This window comes from Rattus rattus, chromosome 5 (genome assembly GCF_011064425.1).
Source record: "Rattus rattus isolate New Zealand chromosome 5, Rrattus_CSIRO_v1, whole genome shotgun sequence".
In the NCBI taxonomy this organism is placed as follows: domain Eukaryota; kingdom Metazoa; phylum Chordata; class Mammalia; order Rodentia; family Muridae; genus Rattus; species Rattus rattus.
The window spans coordinates 140303893-140330801 of record NC_046158.1 but is presented as its reverse complement, the minus strand read 5'-3'; the positions used below and the strand labels follow the sequence as shown (position 1 = coordinate 140330801).

The following is a 26909-nucleotide window of genomic DNA, read 5'->3' as shown; positions in this document are numbered from 1 at the left end:
TACCCTGTACTCTCTCCAAACCCCTTGCCCTTACCTCTCCCAGCATCAGCTAATTCTCCTAACTAGAATGCCCACACTGTTAACTCCTTCCTTGACCTCCACATTCTGTCATTTGCACAGGCTTACTGTTGATTTCTTCTGGGTCTCTCAACTCAGTCTTAGCCTTGAGTCCTCATTGGCTGTATCTAGCATGAGCCTTCCAAAGCTAGCCTGTACTTTAGGAAGCTGTTCTTCCAGCTTTTTCATGCAGTGTTCCTGTGTATTACTAGCCACCCAGCTGTTGTTACCAAAGAATGCCACACTTGACTCTCCAAGAATAGACAAAATCTACCTGGCTTCAAACTGTCTTCACTGCCTTCTAGCCCTGAAATTCTGGACATTTCATTTAGTCTCTCTACTTCATATTCTTCACAATAAAATGAGAATAAACGGTTGCCTGCGGGTATAGAGCTCTGCTTTCAGTACTGTATGTATATACAGATGTATGTCTGCAGTCATTGCCAGTTTCTGTGTTTCTCTCTAATGTTTCTCAGAATTCTATGTATGCCTTTGTTCAAGTAAACATTCCAAGATTTCCCCAACTACAAAAAAAAAAAAAAAACTTTCAACATTTATTAATAAGAGCATTTGCCTGTACTTGTCTGTGCACCACATGCATATAGTTCCTTTAGAGGCCAGCATAGGGGGTCAGCTCCCCCGGAACTAGACTTACAAGTAGTTTTGAGTCTCCTTGTGGGTGCTGCGAACCAAGCCTGGCTCCTCTGTAAGAGCCCCTACTGCTCTTAACTGCTGAGCTGTCTCTCCAGCCTGTGCAAATAATGCATCCATTAATGTAGCTATCTTCTCCATTCCTTCACAATTTTTAAACTTGCTTAAATATTGAGTGCTTACCATGTGTATAAAGCATAAGATGAATCAGGAATACAAAAACTAATCACATTATCTGGGAAGGACAAGAGAGATACATGAGTTTGGTATCATAAACACTAACTTTGGTGAAATAGCAGAGTTCAGTACTTAAAGTATTTCCAAGGTGTTTGTCAAATGTAGAGAATTTATCATACAGGCAAGCCAGGGTCTTGATGGGTCCTTGTAGTATATACTGCCCACCTCCAAGGAATCCTCTATCTCCTTCCCTGGGCTGTGGTTATAGGGTAGCTTTACCATGCTCACAAAAGCAAGGGCAGTGCTTGTTTTGAGTCCCCTGTACTCACTCCAGGCCTTTTATATAAAACACGCTCAAAAGAAGAGGGTGACAGGTTAGAGAGCTTGCTCTTTCCATGTACCATAGAGGGAAGTTATAATTTAATGATTCTTAATGTCTGTGAAGCAATCAAACTTCCCAGTTATGACTGGCTTAAGTTCAAAGTGAGGTTTTAGAGAAATTCCTATTTTTTCTAGAACATTAATCATAGCCATGGCAGCCATTATGGGGAATGAATAAGGTGAATTCTGCCTGCCTCAACCCATGCAGGTGTTTCTTCTCGCATTTCTCTAAATTTCTGGCACAAGTCCACCTTAACCCTGGAATTTCAGGGTATGGTTTCATAGCCTTAACAGTGAGTTTTTAAAACTGCCCAACAGTTTTAATTCTGAATGTCTTGTAGCAAGGATCAAGGACCAACCCCAGTGGAGAGAAAGAAGAAAGGAAAAAGGAAAAATGAAACCACCGTGGAGAGTTTAGAGCTGGACCAGAGTCTTCCAAACCCATCTCTGCAGAGTCCTGAGGAGCCCAGTGAGTCTGCAGACAGCCAGGTACAGCTGTGGCTGGGGACCTGCTGGAGGTTACGGCCACTGGACATTCTCGACATTCATCGCCTGCTGCTCTGTCTGTCTGCGACTTGCTGACTGAGCGCGCAGACCACACCCAGGCTATTTCCAGGTCTGATAGATACATAGTAAGCTCCCAGAATTGAGTGTGTTTGCTGTCTCTTAAGGTGGTGTATTTCATTATAGTCTTCAGGGGCAGTCGGTGTGGAAAAATAAGTTGTTAGTCAGGCTATATAAGATTCAGAGGCCTGTTTACCATGTAGTGCTCTGAGTGCTAGGCCAGGATACACAGGACATGCTGATACAAAAATTACACACACGCACGCTCGCACTAGAATAATAAGGGAAGTTTCCAAACATACAGACAGTGCCAATCTAACTTAGTTTCTAACAGTATGCATGGAAGTGCTCTTGACATGCTGGGGATTTTCTTTTCTAAGGTTTGAGATACCTTCTCTAGGACTCGAATTATAACATTTGAAAGTGCCATTTTCTCCACTATCCACAGCAGTGGAACCATTCAGAATAAGACCATGTGGTCTCCTTGAGTTTTTCATTGATATGAGGCAGGCATTGGCTGTAACATCAGTCTTTATAAGGCAGCATACTGTCTACTGTCACAGCAAAATCACCGCGTAGTCTGTTGGCTAGAATGGTGGCTGTTAGGTGATCGCTGGCACAAGAGCAAGCACACTGAGTTGATGGCATTGGGCAGTTCATGGTTTGTAGGATGGTTATTTATACATGGAAATGAGGAAAAAGTTGTTTGTTTGTTTGTTAACAATCCCTCAAATGGGACTGGAGGGATGGCTCAATGTTCAGAGCACTGGCTGCTCTTCCAGAGGTCCTGAGTTCAATTCCCAGTAACCTCATGGTGGCTTTCAACCGTCTATGTGATCTGATGCCCTCTTCTGGCATGCAGGTGTACATGCAGACAGAGCGCTCATACATAAAATAAATCTTAAAAAAGGAGATGAAGCCGGCAGATGACATTAGACATTGGAGAGGCGAGATGGTAAAGAAGTGAGATCTACACAGAGATCTATAGACTGTCTTTCAGAAGAAAAGGCCACTGAGGGTAGCTTGCCTGTTGTATTTAGTTTGAGCGCCTGCTGCATGGACCCAGGCTCGGCAGAGATGGAGCCTTGCGAGTTTGCTGGAGGACCTCACTCACTGTATTGTTTGCCGTGTGTCCTGCCTGAGAGTTTTAAGCTGCCTACTTAGAAGCCTCTTCACACAGCGACATGATTTTGTCACAGTGAAGACCTCTGCTTTTTAGGTGTATGAGATTTTCAGTCTAAGTCCCAATAAAATTTGTGTTGATTAATTTTTCACACTACATTTTTAGGAGTTGATGGTTACGTGAGTTTGAAAAAAAGTAAAAACTAGCACCATATAAGAAAACCTGAGTGGACCTCCCTCAAAGACAGAATTGAGAGGCCACATTCCATCCTTGTTGCTTGGAACTAGAAGCCCCAGGAACGAGAATTAAAAACATCGCTATGGGGTTATAATGGCCCAGGGTTACTAAGGAAGGGTCAAGGAGCTTCAGCCCCAAATACCTCAAACAGTAGCACAGCAGGTGTTGGCTATCCCCCTTTTCCCAACCTGGCTCCATAAAGTTGGTTCCCTCACTATCAACCCTAGGAAGAATTTATTACCCTGATAAGTATCAGGCTTCTCCCCCACTTTCCCCTGGATTCTGCAGCCCCTGACTATATAGATGAAGCTCTCCCAGCACTCTTGCCCTGGCCAGTGACACCCAGCTTCAAAAACCTTGCCCCAGAGACCCTGGGTACCTTCCCTGGGACATAAATGCCCCCTTTCACACCCCAGTAATTGAGACAGTTCTCTAACGCTCTTCCCAGGTGTGTTCATTGCCCACACACGCATCACCGACTGAGACCCTGCACTGCAACACCTGTGCCGGATAAGCTTCCTTCCCTCCAGTCCAGCTCAGTGCACAGTGGACCTGGCTGCCTCAAAGAAGCAGACATGGGTGACACATCATTACTATGATGATTAAAACACATCTCCCTTGACTGCAGATAGTTCAGAGATTGATACCATTACTTTCTCCCATGCTATGTTAATTTAGTTTTTAAAAGAATAAAAGATTCCTTTGGGAAATTGCAAAAGGCCTGCTTGGCCTGTCACTAAGTGTAGATGATGGTGTTCGTATGAAAGTGTTTGCTTTTGATTTACAGCAGCTCTGATGAGTGAGTTTGTTCTGCAGAAACGGCGCTCGGGACGGCAAGTAAAGCGTAGAAAATATAATGAGGACCTGGACTTCAAGGTCGTGGACGATGATGGGGAAACAATCGCTGTTCTGGGAGCGGGCCGGACATCTGCACTCTCTGCTTCCACCCTGGCCTGGCAGGCTGAGGTATGGCCCCTGCATGACCTCACCCACTTGACAGTTGTTCTGTGGCATGAGCTAGATCACCTTAACTTCCTACTGCACTTGGAATAAAGTTCAGACTTTCAACAGCACCCTCATGACCACACTCCCTCTGCTGCACCAGATAGCAGTCCAGAGAAGGGATTTTTCCCTCTTGTTGCTCTCTAGCTGAAAAACTAGCCACACCATCTACCCATCTACAGCCTTGACCTTTGCCAGCTTGCCTTTATGCTCTCTACCAGCACTTTATATAAGTGGGCCACCCTCAGTTAAATTTCACATAAAATATAGTCTCTGTGGAAAGATCTTTCCTGCCTCTTTTCTAAAATAGAACCCTGTTACTCATCCCAGTGATTATTTCTTGCTTATTTCCTTCATAACATAACCCATTTATGATTTTATTGGAATGTGTCCCCTCTAAGGTTTTTTTTTTTATCATTAGAATATAAAATTCTTTCTGGGTGTATCAGATCACATCTCTGTCTGACATTCTGGAAGCTGCATAAATGAACCACCACAAGCACTTCCCACTGTGTCTGGCAGCCTAAGTTCAGTCTCCAGAACCCACGTCGTGGGAGAAGAGAGCAGCCCATAATTGGCACACACACACATACACACACACTTCATATTTTGATATGCCTAAAACAACTCAGTGACTGGGCTACTTCCTAAATCCCCCATGGCTAGTCCACCCTCCCTCCGATATTCCTGAATTATTATTTACTAAAATCTATATTCATATTCCATCCTTGCTGCCCCAGACCCAGACATGCGTCCGTCTTGGGTTGCCTTCCCCCAGTTCCTACATGGCAGCTATGCTCTCTGCCCTGCACCTCTCAGTCGAGGTGTCTTAATTGGTTATGGCTACGGGGACATGATGCAGACGTAGAAGTAAAAGGGGGGTTAATGGAGGAGGTCTATGCCAAGTATCTAGTTTAGTGAAGAAAAGAAAGGGCAATGAGAGTCAGGCTGTGGGTGCGGGAGGGGAGTTGTTACTCAGTAACACATTCTGGGATACAAGCTGTCTGCAGCTCTGAAGACCTGGTGCTGACTGGCAGAATCTACTACTCACACGGAGTAGCAGCAAGGCTCTCCAGAGGCAGTGGGAGTAGAGAGGGTGGCGATCCCTGGCCTTCAGCCACCTTTCTTCCAGCCTAAAGCATCCTCGTTTACCTCACTGTATTTTCCTGTCTCCATAAGGAAAGCAGCAAGGAGCAGGCACATAGTATCCTTTATGTTACATGCTAGTAAATGAGGCAGTGGAAGATCCCAGTCTGAGTTACATAGTGGCTGACACCTCGAGTTGATTTCGACATATCGAGTTGGATAGTACTCAGGGCTATCCAACTAACGAACATACTAATTAATAGGAATAATATTTTGATGTATTTGTTCTTGCAAACTGCTTGGAGTCTTAGGAATATGTTACTTCATTAGAACTTCCATGAGAATTTTATGGTTTAATTGGTAGCTAAAATACTACAAGGGATTTTTATTTCCCATTAGAAGTCATTTATCCTGAACCATTATCATATTTTAGGTATTTCTTGACTTCCTGAAGGTAGCCATTGCTAATCTGACATATGATCTCAGAAATAAGTCTTTTCTAAGTATATAGTAAAGAATTTTATACAGAGAAACAGAGGTAGAATTTGAGCTTGTATTAGTTATGTCCCAAAACGTCACCAAGTTTAAGTAAGAGTGAGCCTGATGTGTGCTCTCTTACCAGTTTTGGTGTTCAGAGTTGCAGTTGTGTGGATATCTAATCTGGAGTCTAATGCCTAGGCTAGGATACCCAGGTCTTGAGAGGGCAGCTTATTGAGGTTTTCAGAATTAGAGACCTAGCAGCTGCAGCATCAAAACGCCCCTTCCACATTTGTTTTCACATGCGTAGTTCTTGATGAGGTTTGAACCAATTTTCCCAACTCACACAAAGCATCAATGCATGTGTCCTTTCTAGGATGCAGGGCAATCCTCAAGGCACAGCAGATCATTAGGGAAGGTGAGCGCTTCCTCTGTCCTTCCCAGAAGACCCTTCACAGGCTACTGTGGCCGTGCACTTGAGAAGCCAACCGAATCCCCAGAACAGCTGGGGCAGCATTAAAAAAAAAGGCCTGCTCAGTGACAGTGACTTCTGTCTAGTTGCTCAAGACTGCTCAGGTTTGGCCTCCCAAGTATTTGTGTAGTTTATGTGATTTCATCTTTGGGAGCAAACGGGCTTTAATTTGAATGAAGCATCAGCTCATAGCATCGCCCGTGTCTCTCTCTGCACCCATCTTGTTTGCACTCTCAGAGCCCTCCATCTCTGGCCTTTCCCATGCATAGCAGGCTGGGTGCCTTTGCCCTTTGGAGGGTGTCCCTGCTCCTCTGAACTAGAGATGTGCCCCGTTCTGCTGCCAGAACTCTAGTATAGTTAGCCCTGTCACTGTCCTTTGAATACCTACCAACTCGGTTTTTCTTGTAAACCATGAACTACTTCAGAGACAGGTTTGTATCTTTAAGCCCTGGGAGCTTTCTTAGATGAAGCCTCTCTCAGCACCCCTGTCTTCTACTTTATAATGTTACAGTTGTGCTTACGGCGGTGTTGAGTCAGCTGGAACCCTGGAACCACTCCAGCTTCAGATGGGTTTTCATTGCCTTCACTATACTTTTTTAGTATCACTCTTGTTTGGCCCCTTAATCAGATTATAAACTTTTGCAAAACAGGCTCTGTTTTTAATTTTTCATAATTTTCACTTAGATACAACTTTGTTTTATTAGTTAATATATACATATACTTCATTTTATGTATGTATGTGTGTTTTAATGAGTGAAATTCTTCAACCTCATTATTTAAATAGCTTTGCTTTCTTTTTGTTTTTGTTGGACTCCTGGGTTAAAAGACAAAGACTTATTTCGCTTTGCCAGGTTCGTGTTTTCTCCATCTCCTCATCCTCATACTATCTTTCCCACACTTCGTACATGACAGTCATGTGGGCCTTCAGATCCCTTGCCACTGTTTGATGTTGATGTTCTTGTGTACCCTCTAGTGTGATTCCATTCCATGGCATGAGTTTGAGAGTGTACTGGTGTGTGTTCCTGTCTACTATTAGCCGAGTTTTTGGCTGGTTTTATGCCAACTTGACATAAGTTAGACTCATCAGAGAAGAGGGAACCTCAGTTGAGAAAATGCCTCAGTAAGATCTGACTGGAGGCAAACCAGTAGGGTATTCTCTTAACCTGTGACTGGTGGGAGCAGGCCCAGCCCATTGCGGGTGGGGCCTCCCTTGGTGACCAGTAAGCAGCACTCCTCCATGGCCTCTGTCCTGACTTACTTCAGTGAGAGCAGCAATATGGAAGTGTAAGCCGAATAAACCTTTTCCTCTCAATGGCTGTGGCCAGGGTGTTTCATTACAGCAATGGGTTCCCTGATTAAGAAAATCAGATTTGATGGGTTCCTGTCTCTTTATGTCTTCATGGAGTACAACTAGTCTCCATCATGCGCACTCACACTTGGTTTCTGCCCTTAGCCTGTGCTCTTAATGCTCTGCTGCAGCTCTCTGTCCTTACTAACCTAGTCCCAGGGGAGTTGCTGGCACTCTGTGTCTCTCCTACCTCCTGACTGCTAATAGCAGACAACTCAGTGTCCTCTTACACACTGTCCCATCTGCCATTGGGGCTTAATTAAACCCTTGCCTCGTCCAGAATCCAAACTGTTCTCGTTTTGTAAACTCAGACTGGACTTGTAGTCACCACCACACTAAGCATTTGCTCTGAGACATCCTAAAACATGTGTTCATCGTGTCTTCCTTTGGCGAGGTCGCTGGAGAGCCAGGACCAAGCTCAGGACCACTTCTGAGTGCTCGGCAGCCCTTGGTTCTCGAGAACCTGACTTCCATTTAGACGCACGCTTCTAGTTAACTAAAGAGAGTTACGTGGCATGGTTGGTTGTGAGAGTAATTGAGATTTTAAACTTGGGGGATTTTCTTTTTTGTGAATACAATTTCTAAATGTTAGGAGTCTCTAATACACAGTGTTTGAATTAAAATGGTCTTCTCTGAAAATGAAACATTTAAAAAGCATTTGGAAGAACGAAGCATTTGGGAACAGATGGATTTTTATGGAGTGTTTGGCAGGCAGATTTAGTTTATATCTGTGTATCTGTGTACACTGAATGTTTATACACACGTGATCCTGCTTATATACAAACTCAGTTGAGGGAGAAAAGATACTGATATTCCATTTCCGTCTTTCTTTAGTGAGTATTTTAGAAATGCACATTTATAAATTCCTTTTTATTAAAATGTGCAAGAAAGGAAAAAAAGAAAACCCTCTTTTATTATTTGAGAGTGTCTGGTTAACACAGGCCTAGAATGTATACCCCTGCCTCATCCTTCCCAGAAGGCTGGAGTTATAGGTGTTTGCCACCATATTTGGCTTGGTTCTTGGTGTTTTGCTTAAAGTTTGTCATTTGGAAATGCTTACATGGATAGCAAAACTGAAAAAATTCAGATAAATGAGAGGTTTATAACGATTTTATCCTGCTAGAACAGATACTTGAGAAAAGGCAGAGGCAGAATACTTTCTGTTTTCTTGCCTGAGTGTTGGTTATGCCTTAAATCTTGCTGTAACATCAACTCTTCTGTTGCTGATAACCTCAACTGGGTAAAATATGTATGAATAATATATTTATTGGAATTGAATTTCCAACTCCTTTTAACTTTAATTTTTTTATATTCAATGAATGTTTTGTGCCTTTTAAGAGTAGAGTCCTGTGCCTTCCTCATCCATGTATTAATATGTCTCTTAATTTTGATCTTACTAAAATATTCTAAGAATCTTGTCTTAGAAACCATATTACCTGTTCTTTTTTGTAGGTAAAAATTAAAGAATATTTGAAGCAGTTGATAGTTGAAAAAGAAAACTTTTTTTTTCAGTATGTATGTGTGTCAGGTCCTGCTAATCTGTACTAACCCGGACTTGAACATGTCGCTTCTGTCTCTGTCCTGCAGAAAGGAGCGACACCAAGACGTTCTTCTCAAAGCGGTTTATTCAGGAACCTTACAACATGCAAACAGGAATCTTTCTTTTCTTCTCTTCTCTCTTCTTCTCCCCCCAGCCCCCGAGCACACTCCCTTATATCCTCCCTCAACTCCGCCTCCTCGGTCCAGACTGCGTAATCTCAGTTCATAGGTCCACGTCACATGGCCTGATCTTGCGTCATGGTGTGTCTGCACAGCTCTCACAATGGCTAGTTTCAGGTGTGTGAGGAAGTCAGGTGCTCGTCATGTGACTTAGCTGCAGTCCCGGGCGCCATCTTGGGACTGGCGCCACACCCGCTCCCCACAGAGCAGATTATGATTTTAGAGGGTTAGTTCATTAATATCATGGCAGTAGGCATGGCGCTAGAGTAGTAGCTGAGAGCTGCATCTTAATCTTCAGGCAGGCAGAGAAAGACACTGGGCCTGCCATGGGCTTTGAACTCTCGAAGGCCATCCTCATCAACACTTTTCTAAAACCATGCCTCCTAACTTTCCAAGTAATGTAGTCCCAGGACTTAGCACACCTGTGTATGAGGCTGCGGAGGCCGTTCTCACTCAGACCACACTGTACATGGGTGTGTGGAGAGGAGACAGTCGGAGATTACATCAGGATTTTGGAGCTCAGCACGGGAGAAGGTAGAGTTTTCTTTAACTCAAATGAGAAAGCTGTGGACTGGGGATCTGGGCAGGACTTAGGGCTGTAGACTTGTTAATGTGTCAGACCAAGATCTAGTTTTCAGAAATTTATACTTGAATACCTTCAGACAGCTTAGTAAAGATGGCAGGAATAATTGGAATATGGATCTGCAGTCTGGAAGGAAGTTCTGATCTAGATGTGTGAACTTGGCAAGCATCACAATGAAACTTAAAATCATGATACTAAGAGAGATCATTTGGAAATAAGTGTAGGCAAAAAGAAAGAGAAACAGAGGAAAGAAATCTTAAACTGAAACCTCCTGCACCTAATTAATTAATGTGAGTGAGTATCAGAGGATTTCCCATTTGAATATGCTTGGCCCAGGGGTGGTACTGTTAGGAGGTGTGGCCTTGTTGGAGGAGGTGTGTCACTGTGGGCGTGGGCTTTAGACCTTTCTCCTGGCTGCCTGGAAGCCAGTTTCCTCCTGTTTTCCTCTGAAACAGGATGTGTAGCTTTCAGCTGCTCCAGCACCAGGCCTGCCCAGATGCTGACATACTCGGTGACACTGGGCTAGACCTCTGAACCTGTACGCCAGCCCCAGTTAAATATCGTCCTTTATAAGAGTTGCCTTTGCCTTGATGTCTCTTCACAGCAATGGAATCCTAACTGAGATACTGGATAAGGGGCAATAGGTAGTAGTAAGCCGGTGTTTAGTTAGAAAAGGATAGGTTGCAACAGCATATTGTTTAAAGCATCTGATAGCTGTGGACATAGAAATCAGATGGATTAAAAGTCATGGGCAATGAAGAAGTGAGCTCACAGTCACTGTTTATCTTCTCTGAAGCCCTTACTTAACAGAACTGGAAGCTAAGGATTAGGGTTGGCCAGAAAGACTGGGACGTTCAGGAATAGTAAACCTGCTTGAATGGTTTAGGAATCTTGAGATTTTTTTTTCCTTCCCTTTCTCCTTTGGAGAATTAAATGTTAACAGTTTCCCAGTCCTGATCCAGCTCAGCTGACTAGATAGGATCCTCAGTTCCAACATGCACTAAAGATAAGTAGATGTTCCTGGAAAACAGAACATGGCACAAGTAGTGAGGTAGCCAGAGAAGAACTTGGGAATAACTGTGCCAATATGTTATGGGAAAGATGGGCAACATACATCTCCAGTCCAGCCTTTAGAATTATGAAATCACTTTATATGATCCAGGATACATGGACAGATTTAAAAGCAGGTTAGATACAACTGAAGAAAAGATTAGTGAATATGAAGACATCAGTGAAATTTTTCTAAATGTAGCACAGCTTGACAAGAGGAAAGCATGAAGAGAAGCAGGATGCAGTGTAAAGGCATTTCTCACTGTACTCCTAGCAGAGAAGAAACGTGAGCAAAGCAACATCAGAAGATAGAATTAAAGTGACTAGCCTGATTAAAGTGTGTTTTAAAAACACGAGGAAGAGAATATAAAAGCATTTTCATTTTTCTTTTTATTCCATCAGTATGTTTAAATTGTAATCAAGTATTTGGGAGGGTTAATAACTTACACTACTAGGAGGTAGAGACAGGGCTCTGTGGTTAAGAAACACCTGCTCTGCAATCATGAGGACCCAGGTTCAGGTTCCAGTGCTCACATAATAAGCCAGGAACCCCACACAGACACATAACCTCCTCTTTAAGGGGGGCAGACAGGCAGAGAACTGGGACATGCTGGTTTCTAGCATAGCCGAGGCTCCAGGCTGAGGTTTGAGAGTATCTGCAGATACTTGCTTCGCAAGCTTCATAATTTCACTGCCATTTGCCTTCCTTGTCTTTTCCTATTTTGTTTTTAGCTATCATCATTTTTCTTTTTCTGAAAAAAGCTTGATTTAAGGTCGTTTTAAAAATACGTTTTCTCTAGTGGTATGGCCTTAGAATAAGTAGCTAGAAATTTACGTGTACCACAAGTCATCCTTCCAGAGTGTTCCAGCTAGTCAGGTTGTCATAGTGAGCATTTTCTCTATACTTCTTCAAGTTTTAGATTGATGTGAGTCTGGGAAGATCATAGGCACATGAAAACACCATAAGGAGACTGCAGGAAGTTCAGAAAGAAGGCTGAACATGAGGGAACTCTTAACACCTCTTTTCTTTTCTTTTCTTTTCTTTTTTTTTTTTTTTCATCTTTATTAAATTGGGTATTTCTTATTTACATTTCAAATGTTACTCCCTTTCCCAGTTTCCAGGCCAACATCCCCCTCTCCCTCCCTTTCTATATGGGTGCTTCCCTCCCCATCCTACCCCCATTACCACCCTCCCCCCAACAATCACATTCACTGGGGGTTCAGTCTTAGCATGACCAAGGGCTTCCCCTTCCACTGGTGCTCTTACTAGGCTATTCATTGCTACCTATGAGGTTGGAGCCCAGGGTCAGTCCATGTATAGTCTTTGGGTAGTGACTTAGTCCCTGGAAGCTCTGGTTGCTTGGCATTGTTGTTCATATGGGGTCTCGAGCCCTTCAAGCTCTTCAGTCCTTTCTCTGATTCCTTCAATGGGGGTCCCATTCTCAGTTCAGTGGTTTGCTGCTGGCATTCGCCTATGTATTTGCTGTATTCTGGCTGTGTCTCTCAGGAGAGATCTACATCTGGTTCCTGTCGGCCTGCACTTCTTTGCTTCATCCATCTTATCTAGTTGGGTGGTTGTATATGTATGGGCCACATGTGGGGCAGGCTCTGAATGGGTGTTCCTTCTGCCTCTCTTCTAAACTTTGCCTCCCTATTCCCTCCCAAGGGTATTCTTGTTCCCCATTTAAAGAAGGAGTGAAGCATTTGCATTTTGGTATTCCTTCTTGGGTTTCATGTGCTCTGTGCATCTAGGGTAATTCGAGCATTTGGGCTAATAGCCACTTAATCAATGAGTACATACCATGTGTGTTTTTCTGTGATTGGGTTAACTCACTCAGGATGATATTTTTTAGTTCCATCCATTTGCCTGTGAATTTCATGAAGTCATTATTTTTGATAGCTGAGTAGTACTCCATTGTGTAGATGTACCACATTTTATGTATCCATTCCTCTGTTGAAGAGTATCTGGGTTCTTTCCAGCTTCTGGCTATTATAAATAAGGCTGCCACGAACATAGTGGAGCATGTGTCTTTTTTATATGTTGGGGCATCTTTTGGGTATATGCCCAAGAGAGGTATAGCTGGGTCCTCAGGTAGTTCAATGTCCAATTTTCTGAGGAACCTCCAGACTGATTTCCAGAATGGTTGTACCAGTCTGCAATCCCACCAACAATGGAGGAGTGACAGAACACCTTCTAAGACTGACAGTTTCCACTCGGATGTTTCTATATCATGAATGCTCCTACGATTTAGTGGAGATCAGAGGCCAAGAAGTTTTAGTGTATGACTAGGATAGGAAGGAAGGAATTGGTTTTCAATTGGAATTATCAATGAAACAGCAGTTTATTGTAAATTAATTATACCTTGGTTCTTTAGTTCAAAAAGATGTTTTCATGTGCTGCTTTATCCTAGTAAATTTGTTATATATATCTTTTCTACAACCATTATTCAGAAACCAAGGAATAGTAATTAACTTTGCTGAGGTCAGTAGATGATAGTATTAGAATTAACATCTTTTGAATTGATTCTAGAATCCCAAGGTACTTTTTAATTTTATTTCATTCCACTTATTTACTTATTTATATGTATTATGTGTACACACATGGATGGAGATCAGAGAAGAGTTTGTGAAAGTCATTGTTCTCTGACATGGGGTCTTAGGATCGAACTCTGGTTAAGTTTTGTAGCAAGTGGCTTTAGCCACTGTGCTCACCCCTATCCTGAGATTCTTTCCTGTTTTACATAATTTTACACATCAGAATGTGTAAGTTTTACAAAGAAACAAAAGTCGCAGGAGCAATTTTATTGGTTCTTTAGCTTTATAGCCTAGAGTCTCTTCTTGTATAATAAGGGTGTGGCTGAGAACTTAGGACCCTACTGTTTCGATTCCAGCTTTGCAGAATACTGGCTTCAGTACTCAAAGTCTGTGGATTTTTTTTTTTTTTCATTTTAAAATTTATTTTTGGTCTCTTTGTCTCTCTGTCTCTGTCTCTCTGTTTGTGTGTGTGTGTGTGTGTGTGTGTGTGTGGGTGTGTGTGTGTGTGTGTGTGTGTGTGTCAGAGCACACTTTCATGCATCTGTCTTCCACTGTGGTACCCTGGATCCAAGTCAGGTGCTTAGACCTGTGTCCCAAGAGGTCTTGCCCTCTGAGCCCTCTTGCCAACCCTATGCTGTGGCTTTGAGTAAAGTAGTAGCAACAATGTCACAAGCTAAACATCCCTGAGCCAAGGTTTTTTAAAATCTGAAATCTGTGAGTGGCCACATAACCTAGATGAGTTGTAGATTTCAGGATTTTGAATCACAGCTATTCTGGTGACGGTCTATACAGGTACTCCAAAACCCTGAAATCAGAAACTCCTCTGAACTTACCCCCATTTAGACTTATTCTCTGAGACATTAATTCCGATACTGTTCTTTTTTTTTTTTTTTTATGTCTGTCTTCAGGAGCCTCCAGAAGATGATGCAAACATCATTGAGAAAATCCTGGCATCCAAGACTGTCCAGGAGGTGGGTAGCTCCTATTTAATGTTTCTCTGTCACTAATAGACACCAGCCACCTCCTAGTAGAGAAGAGTTTGCCTGAAGAACTAACTGTTCATCCTTAGCTACAATGAGAGCTTGTCAAGAACATTGTCCTTGCGAAGGTTTTTAGGACACTAAGTTCCTAAATGGCTTAAGTAGCCAGTTGACAATTTTTATCTCTTCGTTGTAGCCCAAAAGAAGTCATCAGGGGCCAAGAAGAAGCAGATGAGGAATCCTAACAGCAAACACTGGGGGCTTTTCTTTACATGTCTTGGGCTGTCCTCGGACCTCCCAAGGGAAAGTTCCACACGTGAGGCAGTGTGTGGGTGCCAAATCAGATACAGGTTATCTTTCCTTCAGGGGAGTCTTCCTTACTATTGCCATGTGGAGGGAGAGTAGCAGGGGAAGCTGGCAAAAGATGAACTCAAGTTCCTTCTGCACCCGGCTACGGTGCATACATTACTGGGTCTTAGGCCAGCCTGGGCTGAAATCTTTTTCTACGTGAGCATTGAAAAGATGCCAGGAACGGGCCCCTTTTTGTACCCTTTACTCTATTGGGTTTCTGGAAAATTAAGTTAGCATTAAGGTTAGCTGTTAGCTTATAAATCCCTCCTAAAATGAGGCATAGGTATTGGTTGGTTTACCTGTTTTGTTTTGGCCTGTGTAAGAGACCTTCCTGAGGTATGGGCTGATAACTGCTTACTGTTGGTTACAGGTTCACCCAGGAGAACCTCCATTCGACCTAGAGCTTTTCTACGTTAAGTATAGAAATTTGTACGTCTGTTTGATATTCTGCATATACTCCCTTTCCACGATACTTCATTATCCTCTATATTTTCAGAAACTGGTCCCTAAGGTGTGATCTTGACTGAGTCAAATTCACCTTAGGCAGTGTTATTCACTTTGGGTTTATATAGAATCACCTGGGAGGCTTTAATAACCACCAAAACCATTGTTCCAGCCTAGAGTAGTTAATAATAGTCAGAGTGCGCCCTGAGGACAGATGCATTTTAAAACGTCTCTGGGCATTTCTCCTGTGCACCCAAGGTGAAGAGGCTGTCCCGTGGTGTATACTCGCCCTCTTGCATTTCTCTCCTTTCTGCTGCTTTCCACCTACTTTCACTGAGAGTTTGCTTCATAAATCTGCCCCTTTGTTCTTGAGTCAGTTTGGGTGGAATTGTAGGGAAATTACTGACTAGAAGTTTATCCTCTATTAATTGCTCTAAAAGCAAGGCCTTTCTAAGCAGCGTCCGTAGTGTCACATCAGTAGCACAGCTGCTACTTCTGTGTTAAAGGATGGCCATCTTTTTATTGACACCTTAATGATACCTTGCTGTGTTTGTCTCACAATCGTGTGTCTTTGGATAGCTCCTATTTACATTGTAAGTGGGCCACAATGGAAGAGCTGGAAAAGGATCCCCGCATCGCACAGAAGATCAAGCGCTTTAGGAACAAACAGGCCCAGATGAAGCATATTTTTACTGAGGTGAAACAATGTGTATTAACTCATTTCACTGCTGCTTTTCTTTCTGCATTAATATCTAGGTTGGTGTTTCTAAGTTCAAACTGAAGTTCTGTGTAACTCTGTTGGTCAAGTGTGATATGGGTGCCGATAAATTGAACATACCCACTTAGTCACTAAACTTTGTAAGCCGACAGCTCTTAACCGTGGACAGTAAATAGCATAAGAACAGTATACATCCAGTTGTAGGCCCTTCTCCAACAACAGACATTCAAAAACAAAGAGCTATAAATATTAGAAAAAATAATTAAGCTTGAGAATTTCAAAGCATAAGACAAGACTAGTGAGTTTCAGTGTTGAATCTATAGTGGCTTTGGCTCAGTAAACACAACAAGCATCCGAAGTAAATAAAAAGAGCAGGTATACCTTATGTATGCATTTTCTCTAAGTACACGCATGTGCATATATTCTTGTTCAACACAAGAGTCTTCCTATTTACACATGCGTGTAAGTTAAGGCGTACAGAGGCATATGCCAAACAGCTCTAATGAGAAAAGCACCAGGCCTGACAGGGAAGTAGACAACTATGCAGGGAAGTCAGAGAGAAGGAAATGTCGGTCGTTAAGCATACCAAAAGGTAAGGCTTCCGTAGAAACCAGAAGTGCAAATAAAATTGACATCTTTCAGTTTTTATTTATCAGATGTGTGATGGTTTTCAAGGCCTTAAGGCTGTGCAGGTGATTAGCCTTCATTGGTAAGAGCAGAGGGAGGGGACAGTGGCTTGTCCTGGCTGTGAGCATGAGTAGATCTGACCCATCAGGTGTCCCATCTGCGTGTCCTTTTTCCCAGAAAGTCTCGTTCTGTCATGTGTCTTAAAGAAAACATCGAGTCTTTGTACAGAGAATTGGCTATTTTAAAAGTTGCTTATACTGATGAGAAATTAAAAGCAAATACAATGTTGAATAACTGGCATTTGCTAAGTTATATATCCTATAGTGTGCCATACTATACTTTTAATAATAATACTAAAGAAAGTTACTGGCGATTTGGAAATACACTTAGTGTTATGAAATGATGTTAGTCAAAAATAAGAAAACAAAAGCAAACGCAGGCTCCAAACAGTACATGGGACAGCTCCATACTGGAGTGCAAGAGAAAGAAGCATCAGGATATAACGCATAGAGAATGTCTCGAGTAAATGCATGACCATCCTATCGTTTTTCTCTGGTCAATGGGATTCTAACACTTTTATTTTTTATGTGTAATGTATGGTTTTATACAAATAACTTTTGAAAGAAAGAGACAATAAAACTTATTTTTAAAACATAGTCTTACTAGAGTCTGAGAGGACACTCGGGCCATCAGTCATGGTAAATTGCTCATCCATTTACCCAGCTGTGATTCACACCGTGGTCCTACCCTGCTACTGATAAGTTGCTTCCGAATGACATCAGCTTTTGCTCCTTCTGATGTAACCTCACGGTTAGTGCTAGAGATGTAGCTCACCACTATGGCTCTTGTGTGAGGTGTCTAAGGCCCTGGGTTCAGAGTCTCTCTCTCTCTCTCTCTCTCTCTCTCTCTCTCTCTCTCTCTCTAAGGCCCTGGGTTCAGAGTCTCTCTCTCTCTCTCTCTCTCTCTCTCTCTCTCTCTCTCTCTCTCTCTCACACACACACACACACACACACACACACACACACACACACACACACACACCTTCCAATAAAATTACAGTTTGGCCCAGACTCTGGTAGTTCTAAGCTTATGAGAATTTCTTTTAATAACATGTTCCTCTGGAATACAGTCAGGGGAACGAAGGTGGTGACTAAATAAAGACTGTTGTGAACCATCGGGTATTAGGTTCTCTGTGTTTCTTGGAACATTTATTTCACACCTCTATTTTAGCAAATATTTGCAATATAGTAACTTGTTTACATGTCTGGTTCTTCGATTTTAAGCACTTTAAGGCAGGCAGAGCCTGTATCTGTCTTATTTATCACTGGAGCTAGGCATAGGTCAGTGCTTATTATACAAGTTCCTTGTTTTAGACTCTTCAGTAGATAGATAGGTACATACATACATACATACATACATACATACATACATACATACATACATACATACATAGAATGAATCTAAACATAGTGAAACAGTCCTCTGTCTTCCTGATGCAGTCCCATGGGATTGACTTTTCCTTGGTGTCAGACAAAGGAAAGTTTGTTGAATGTGTCTTAGAATAATAGAACAGGAGTTGATACTGGTAGGAAAGAATGCTAGGAATTGAACCTGGGTCAGTCTTCCAGAGGGAAGATCAGCCAGCACTCTTAGCCATGGAGCCATGTCTAGTTCCAGGAATAGACTTTTGAAAGATTGGAGAGCTTCGTAGAAGTAAGGAGGAGCAATAGTAGAAAGGATCTTTTAACTACTGGCCATTCGTATTAGCAACTTGGATAAAGGATAGATAATATTCTTATAAGATGAATAGTATTTGAATTTTGGGTTGATCATCTTCATCTCATTATTTCAAACCATGATACATACATACATAGCCTTTGCCCAGATTTCTCCCCTTGCGCAGACATAGAGTAGAACGTTTTCTTCTATAAGGATTAAATGAATGCACTTTGCAGAACTTGGGGTACACATCCATTACTTTTAAATGTATAAATATGTGAATAAATTCAAAGTATACATTACAGTTGACTTTTACAAAATAAAACGTGTAATTACCACATAAATGAGGAAATAGAACTTTATCAGTGTTACGAAAAGGAACTTGTCATTCCAATTCACCAAGGGAATAAAACAGGGAGCCCTCAGCCTGGCTTTTCCCTGTTGTTACAGGTCTGACTTGGCCATGGTTCAGACTGTATAATGGTTTGGGTCCTTTAATTTTAGTCACGAATAGCAGAATTTGAGGACAGTCTTTGAGAAATGTCTGTGAGATGACTTATTCTCAAGTACACCTCTTCAGTCTGTTTTCTGAGAAGAATCCAGAGTAGGGGCCACTTAAAAGAGAAAAACATTGGTTATTAGAGTTGAGGGAAGAAAACTACACCTCTTAACTCTACTCTGTTTACTGCAGCCTGATGAAGACTTGTTCAATCCAGATTATATAGAAATTGATCGTATCTTGGAGGTGGCCCACACCAAGGATGCAGAAACAGGGGAGGTAGGCGTGTTGCCCTTCGCCTTTTATAAAGCATGCACTTCTTTCCACACATGGCATCCTGTGTTCTTATGCAGGATGGGTTTTCAGGGGCTGACAGAATGGTTGACTACTTACCAAGTTTCTATTATTTTCCCACCAGGAAGTGACCCATTACCTGGTAAAATGGTGCTCTCTGCCGTATGAAGAAAGCACATGGGAGCTAGAGGAAGATGTGGATCCTGCAAAAGTGAAAGAATTTGAATCTCTACAAATTCTCCCTGAAGTTAAGCATGTGGTAATATATCAGCATGTCTGTCTGACACCTCTTACAACATATAAAACTTTGAAATTAGTGATAATGATGTATATTTGACTGGGTTCCTGCGCTCCCTCCCCTTGACAAACTTCTTCTACATCCTGCACAGTACTTGCTCTCATCTGTGTTAACATGTGGAGCATGTAAGACGCTTGGGCGTGGGCTCAGAATTCTTGGTGTGCGCCTGTCCCTGGTCCCAGTCATCTGGAGTGCAGGGGAGGTATGGGTGTCACTCCCTACTTTGAATCTCCTGCTCCTTCAGTGGTGTGTTTTTAACACCCACTCCCACTCCCCCCTCAGCTAGAATTTAGGGTGAGTGGCCCTTAATGGTCCTTCAAGGGTACCTGGAACCTCAAAGAGAAGGCATAGCATTTTGAGATAGGTTTATTGTTGGCCCTTCTGATTCCGGGTCATTTGTACATGAAGTGTCAACAATGAAAAAGAGGCAGAGTTGGAATCAGAGCCTTGTTAGATAGCACTATCCTGAAAAGATCCACTGTTAAAAGGAAAGTGAGTGCAAGCTTTGGTGATCTGTTTTTGGTATTTTGTTGTGTTTTGTCACCATTTTTATATAAAAATAGCCAGTTATTTAATTTTGCATCATGGGTAGGACTAGGAAGACTGGACTGAGCATAGCTCCCTGTCAGTGTTTGATTTTGGTGTTACGGCAAATAAACATGTACAGAAACAGCTGAAGACACAGACATGATTAGAGACTCACACGGCTCACAAAGGGTTACAACATGGCTGGTTAACTCCCTTCCAGCCCTCTCCTATATGTATTATTGTCTGCTTTTAACTTGCCAGTCATTTGTTAAGCATCTGTTAAAGGTTTATTATGTATGATACCTTTAAAAAAAGCACACTTTAAAAATGTAGTGGTTGACCCAAGAACCCAGACCTCTAAGAAACAGCAGATGCATATGGAGAAAAACAGCACCAGCCAATTGTGATGAGATGCACGATAGAAAAACAAACCACTGTGGGAGCAGAGAGGTCCATTCTGAGGCCCATTTACCGTCTGCACATCAGCCTGGCTGTGTCTTTGGCAGGAAAAGGGTTCTCAAGTGTCACGTGACTTGCTCACCTTCACTGCTTTCCAGCTGTGAGGCTGCCACCGACCTTCTCTCAGTGAGAAGCAATGGCCTTTTACACTTCTCCTTTTTTCCTATCTTTCCTGTTCTCACTGAAATGTACATCTTGAAATTTTATCCCAAAAATTCTAAACTGAAATGGTAGCTATAATTAATGGTATATATATGGTATATATATAAATGGTAGATATAATTAAATCTATCTTTTTGTACATAAATGAGGAGTAAATTACCTTAAGGAAAATAGGACTTTTTGCTAAAGTACTCTTGCTCTGAGTTTTGAAGTTTAGACCTTACCTGTCTTGATGACTAGGACATTCAGTCTGGACAGTCCAGTCCATACTGATGTCTGGACAGGTCAATATGGAGTGGGACAATGATGCTGGAACACTCGAGTGCCTCTCAAATGGCATCCGTAGTGCTGATATCCAGGTGATGAAGTCACTAGAGGAGAGGAAACATTCAGAAAGTCTTTCTACCTTACCTTGTAGAGGGTACCAAGTAGCTTGAGTAGTTTCAGGGATCCAGGCTTGGAGACTTTTCTCTAAGAAGAAAACTGCATTCGCATAATAGGTTTCCTCCTCCTAAAATCTCCTTAACTTTCTCTTAATGAGCTACAGCGACCTTTTATATCTCTCCCTGCTTCCTGGCTTGTTCCCTCTGAAGTGTACGTCTACAATTCTAAACTGAAATGGTGGCTGAAAGTGTGCTGTTGATAACATCCACCTCTCCCATTTGAAAGTGTCTCACACAGCAGAAGTAATCTGTGGGTGAATCGTCAGGTCTCTTTTTCTAGAAGGCCATGGGTAGCTTGTATTAAACTGCAGGTATACACAGTAGGATGGAGTTATTTCAGATATTACGTACAAATGGCTTAGCTTTAGTCAACAGCACGTTAGGTGTAGTAATTCAAAGTAAATGATGAAGACCGAAATTGCTACATAGAAAATGAAAATCTAGTGTCCTCTTTTCTGATAGCTAAGGATTTAAGATAGTAAGATGTCACTTCAGACATTCAATTTGTCTATAAGCTAAAAAGTTGTGCCTGTGTATAAATAAGAAATATGAAACCTAAATAAAAGTTTGTGAATAGGAAAGCTCAGTATGTAAAGATCTAAATAGTCTTCCAAGTAGGTAAGCACTGTCACCTTAACTGAAAAATCCCAGTAGTGATTTAGAACACTGGGATCCAAACTTACACAGAAAGTAAGACATAATCTTATGCACAGCCACGCCTTGTGTATATGTTCACAGGTGACGTCTCCTCTGTTGGTGTTCACACTGTTCTTTATTTACACATTTAGTTGTTGCAGGGGCAGTGGAGGGTTGTAACTTGAGAGAGGGAGCTGAACACTGGGCTAAACTGGCTGACTAATCTCCACAGATCCACCCCTCTCTGCCCTACCTCTCCTTACTCAGCTTACACTGCATTAGAGATACACGTGGACATGCCTAGCTTTTTGTGGATGCTAAAGGTCCAGATTCAGGCATTCATGTTTACTTCACTCATTAAGCCATCTCTACTACCTCAGCAAAGGCAACTTTGAGAACTATTCCCGGGGGTTGGGGATTTAGCTCAGTGGTAGAGCGCTTGCTAGGCCCTGGGTTCGGTCCCCAGCTCCGGAAAAAAAAAAAGAGAGAGAGAACTACTTCCCCATCAGATACATAGCTCCAGTGATTAAAGAATGGTGTCATTGCAGTAGTAGACAAACAGCCTATGGAAAAATAACTGACAATATATATACAGTTCCAAGGTGTCCTGAGACGGAATGTGTAAGGAGCTAGAGAGAGGGATACAAGCATGTATTGCTCTTGTAGAGAACCCAGGTTTGTTTGTCAGGTAGTTCACAATTACCTGACACCTACTTCTGGGCGCCCAGGCACTGCACTCTCCTGTGTGCACATACCCATACAGAAATAGATACACAAACATACTTTTTATCATAATAAATCTTCTTTTTAAACTTTATATATAATATGGCCTCATTAGTATTCACAAAGTGACTTTTATAAACTGGTATTTCATATGTCAAAATAAAAGTGTAACAGTATCTGTATTTTGTTTAAGGGGAATTTGTAATTTGAATATAAAGGGGTTTTTTTCCTTAATCAATGGGGCATTTTACACAATGTCCTTTACTAAGCTGATACAGTAAACACAAAAAGCAAAAATCAAATTCTGTTAGAGAAACCATGAAACTCAACTAATCTTAGCTTGTTGGGAAATTGAGGTGTAGATGAGAACACTATCCAAGAGTCTAGCAATACTGTCTGACACTGGATATAACTTAGTCTGTTACCTGTAAATGTACAGAAGCATTCATAATCTGGTAAAATTTAGAGAATGTAGCACCATTGAGAAAAGTAACAGCAATTTGAATCTGTCCTTAGAACAAACAGCATTTGGGATTTGCTGTCTTGCCCATGGTTTTCTGTGTTTTGTTTAACACCTTTTTGTGCATTGTGCTCTCTGTTCCCTCCCTAGGAACGACCTGCCTCTGACGCATGGCAGAAACTGGAGACCTCTCGTGAGTATAAGAACAGTAACCGGCTGCGGGAGTACCAGCTCGAGGGCATGAACTGGCTGCTTTTCAACTGGTACAACAGGTGAGGTTCCTGAGCCAGCCGGTGCTCTCACACTGCAGCTGTCTTTTTGCCTTGACCTGAGATACGCTGAAGCTTAGAAGAGTAGTGGAGCCCAGTATCACTGCCCAGTTTGGAATCGTTCCCAAACAACAAAAAGAGGAATGAGTACATATCTTTGGGTGTTCCTTGGTAGATGGCATGGTCTTACCCGAAGGATAGCAGTGAAGCTATGAGGTTGGGCACTGCCTGGTTGGGTTTCAGTGTTTTGATACAGGGTCAGATGTGGTCAGGGAGCCTCAAATTCACTATATATACTACAAAAGCCTTCAACTCCTGACCCCTTCCTCCTCCTCCTCCCAAGAGCTAGAATTAGAGCTTTGTGTCACCACATTCTTTTTTTTTTTTTTTTTTTTTTTGGTTCTTTTTTTTTTTTTTTGGTTCTTTTTTTCCGGAGCTGGGGACTGAACCCAGGGCCTTGCGCTTCCTAGGCAAGCGCTCTACCACTGAGCTAAATCATTCTTAAGTCGTTACACCCACCAGTCCTCAATTTAAAGTCTGTGAAAGAGAACAGATCTGGAGTCTAGACTCACTCCACTGTTTGTTTTGGATTAACAGGTGTACTGGATCTTCCCAATGACACTCAGTTGTGACTTATTTCTATTCTGGTTCTTAGTAGAATCTAAAGGAACCAGACAAAATCTAGAAAACAAGTTGATATTTTCTTATGATTGGCTATTGTATACCATTCAGTTATTTTTAAATTAATGCATTATAATGCAAAACACACTTAGCAGGGTTCAAGTGACCTAATGTTCTGCTGTAGCCTCTGCTACTTACAATGTGACCCAGAGCATAACTTACCAGCTGAACCAGGTCTTGGGTCTGAACTGCGAGGGAGTGAGACCAGATGTGATGACTCGTCCTCCAGGACCACCACTCTTGCTTCTCATCACCAGAAGATAGCAGTGTTTTTAGGCTTTCATGAGAAGGAATTTATTATGTATGTTAAACTGTCCTTTGATACCACAGAGACTGTACAGTGGGACTGTTCCCTCATGAGTACAGTGGTGGTCCCTGAGCTGTCTCTGCACGGCCTCGCTGCTTTGCTTCCACTCACGGGTCCTTGGCAGGTGTGGCCATGCCAGGCATACACATCCCAATTCCATGGCGCCTGCCACTGCACCTTCTCTTGAACTCAATTAAGTTGTCTCATGAAAGAACACACCACACAATAACCTCTGATCCAATTGATAAGATATAATTTGCCCATCTAGACAACACAAAATCCTGTATACACCATCCCTTAAAATATCCATAGCAACCTATATCTATGCGCAGAAAAGAATCCATGTTCTTCCAGCTCCTCCTCCTTGCTCTGGCTTCTTCTCCTCCTTCTAAAACTTTTCTCCCACCCACCCTTCCTTCTCATCCAGCGACAGGCCTCGTTCTGTCCTGTACCTGCCTTCCTGCGTAAAGACATCAACCTACAGCTTTCTTTTATAAATATTCTCAAAAGTTGGCATAGGCAGTGTATAAATAATTATAAAACTAGCCTTAGATTGCTATGAAATTATAAAGCCTTCACTAACCTCACAGGTCAGAGCTTTAGTTATAACTAGCTTCTATAATTTCCCTCTATTGGTAATGAATTACACATACTTCTTACCCTCTGCAGAAAAAACTGTATTTTGGCTGATGAAATGGGCCTAGGGAAAACCATCCAGTCCATCGCATTCCTTTCAGAAATCTTTGTCAGGGGAATCCATGGCCCCTTTCTCATCATTGCCCCTCTTTCCACCATCACTAACTGGGAGCGAGAATTCCGGACATGGACAGAGATGAACGCTATTGTGTACCACGGCAGCCAGATCAGCAGGCAGATGATCCAGCAGTACGAAATGGTGTACAGAGATGCACAGGTGAGCCCCCTGACCAAAGACTCAGACACCCACCTCAGAACTGCCTTTCTGCCACTCGCCTTCAGGAGCTCCAGAGCTGTATCTCGAGCTGCTGTTGGCTTGTTTGTTGAGTTCCACCTGCTACGGCTGACTTCTTGCTTACTCACTAAAGTCTGTATAGTCTTGCTTTCTTATCCCCGTGAGGTATATCTGAGGTCTTTTTTTCAACACTGAAAACTTGGCTTATTGGCTAGTCTGTGAAGTTGCTTTTGTGTGCAGAAGATTTTGTCTGGACTGTTACCTAGTTAGTAAAGAAAATAAGAATAAGTGTGTGGGCAGACTTGATAATACACTCCTTTAATCCCTGGGAGGCAGAAGTAGCAGATCACTTGAATTTGCAGTCAGCCTGGTCTAAATAGCAAGTTCTAGGCTAGCCTACATGGTGAGACCCTATCTCAAAAACAACAAAAACAAAATAAGCAAAAAAAAAAAAAACACCTTTTTTAAAAAATGCATGATGTTTAGAATTTGAACCCAGGGAATTTGTAGAGAAAATGAAGAAATTGGGTAGGGAAAGGTAAAAAATGGGTTTTGTGTTCTTGAAAACACAACTTTGTTTTCTACATTTTTGTTATATATAATCGGTGTACTAAGTATGAGTCTATACTTTCACTGGGCACTGATTGTCATAATTAAAGTAAAAATTAAGTAATCAGGCAGAGAAAAACCAAGGTTTCCAGACAATGTTGTATTTCTTGGCAGACATTTTATATTGCTTTAATATTGGGCATTCAATATTAATGCTGTGCTGGCAGCATTCAGACAGACAGCAAGATAGGGGTGTAGCCTGTCCAGTAGCACTTGTACCAGGTACATGCACCCCACTACTGGAGTCTGTGCTAGGACCTGAGTTATAGGTAAAATCATGTAGCAGAGGATTTTCTTGAGAGTTGAAATGATTAGGCTTGGTAGACTCCCAGCTGGAGATAATATGTGAACTGTCCTGGCTGCTTTCCTTAGCATCACAATGAAGAAGTGAAAAGCTCCCTGTTGCCCTCTTTTTGTCTTAACTTCATGAGGCTGGTGACTTGTGTAAATTCTCTTCCTTGATATTCTGAGTTTCCTCTTGTCTAAGCAGCTGGTTCATTGTTACGGGTTTTCTTCATTTCTTATATGAGAGAAAACAGGGCCTCTTGGCTTCTCATCTGTCATTGCTTGTGCCATTCTCTCAAGTCGACCACTAGCAGAATTCAGTAGCTATGGTGTAAAGCTCTGTTCTGACCTGTCGTCCTCAGGGGAACCCCCTTTCAGGAGTTTTCAAGTTCCATGTCGTCATCACAACATTCGAGATGATCCTGGCAGATTGCCCAGAGCTGAAGAAGATTCACTGGAGCTGTGTGGTAATTGATGAGGCCCACAGACTGAAGAATAGGAACTGTAAACTTCTGGAAGGGTTAAAGCTCATGGCCCTGGTGAGAACTAGCCAGCTTTTTACATAAATAAACATAAATTCCTTCTACTCAAAATGGAGGGAGCATTCCATGGCCTTCTGCACATCCTTTTGCCACAGCTTGAATCCCAGAGGGACCTAAAAACACTAAAATAACATAGAATCTGTAACCTGGAACTGTAAGGTGTGCATAGTTTGTTTCTTGGTCTTGAATGCACTGGTACCAGAAAGAATAGTCTTTTTTTTTTTTCTCTTTTTTTAGATTTATTTACTTTATGTATATGAGTACACTGTAGCTGTCTTCAGACACTCCAGAAGAGGGCCTTGATCTCATTACAGATGGTCGTGAGCCACCATGTGATTGCTGGGAATTGAACTCAGGACCTCAGGAAGGATACATTACTGCCCTGTAACAGTGGATAGGACTTAGTGATTTTGAGTAAACATATGGCTGTTGTAGATTTCATGAAGTTGCCGCTGGAATCATGATGTGAAGGGAAGTTGGCC

The 26909-nt window shown here is 42.1% G+C and overlaps 1 protein-coding gene across 3 annotated transcripts in view; it reads left to right on the top strand.

Moving 5' to 3' along the window:
* Positions 1-26909, top strand: part of Chd6 (chromodomain helicase DNA binding protein 6) — a 113660-nt gene that overhangs the window by 17792 nt on the left and 68959 nt on the right. For 2 of the 3 annotated variants that reach the window (XM_032904670.1, XM_032904673.1), the window contains exons 3-12: positions 1608-1755; positions 4007-4156; positions 14371-14433; positions 15164-15222; positions 15817-15934; positions 18993-19079; positions 19219-19353; positions 22954-23075; positions 24730-24973; positions 26248-26424. In XM_032904670.1, coding sequence (XP_032760561.1) covers positions 1608-1755; positions 4007-4156; positions 14371-14433; positions 15164-15222; positions 15817-15934; positions 18993-19079; positions 19219-19353; positions 22954-23075; positions 24730-24973; positions 26248-26424 — 1303 coding nt within the window. The remainder of the gene's footprint in view (positions 1-1607; positions 1756-4006; positions 4157-14370; positions 14434-15163; positions 15223-15816; positions 15935-18992; positions 19080-19218; positions 19354-22953; positions 23076-24729; positions 24974-26247; positions 26425-26909) is intronic. The other variant, XM_032904672.1, reaches the window with a different exon arrangement.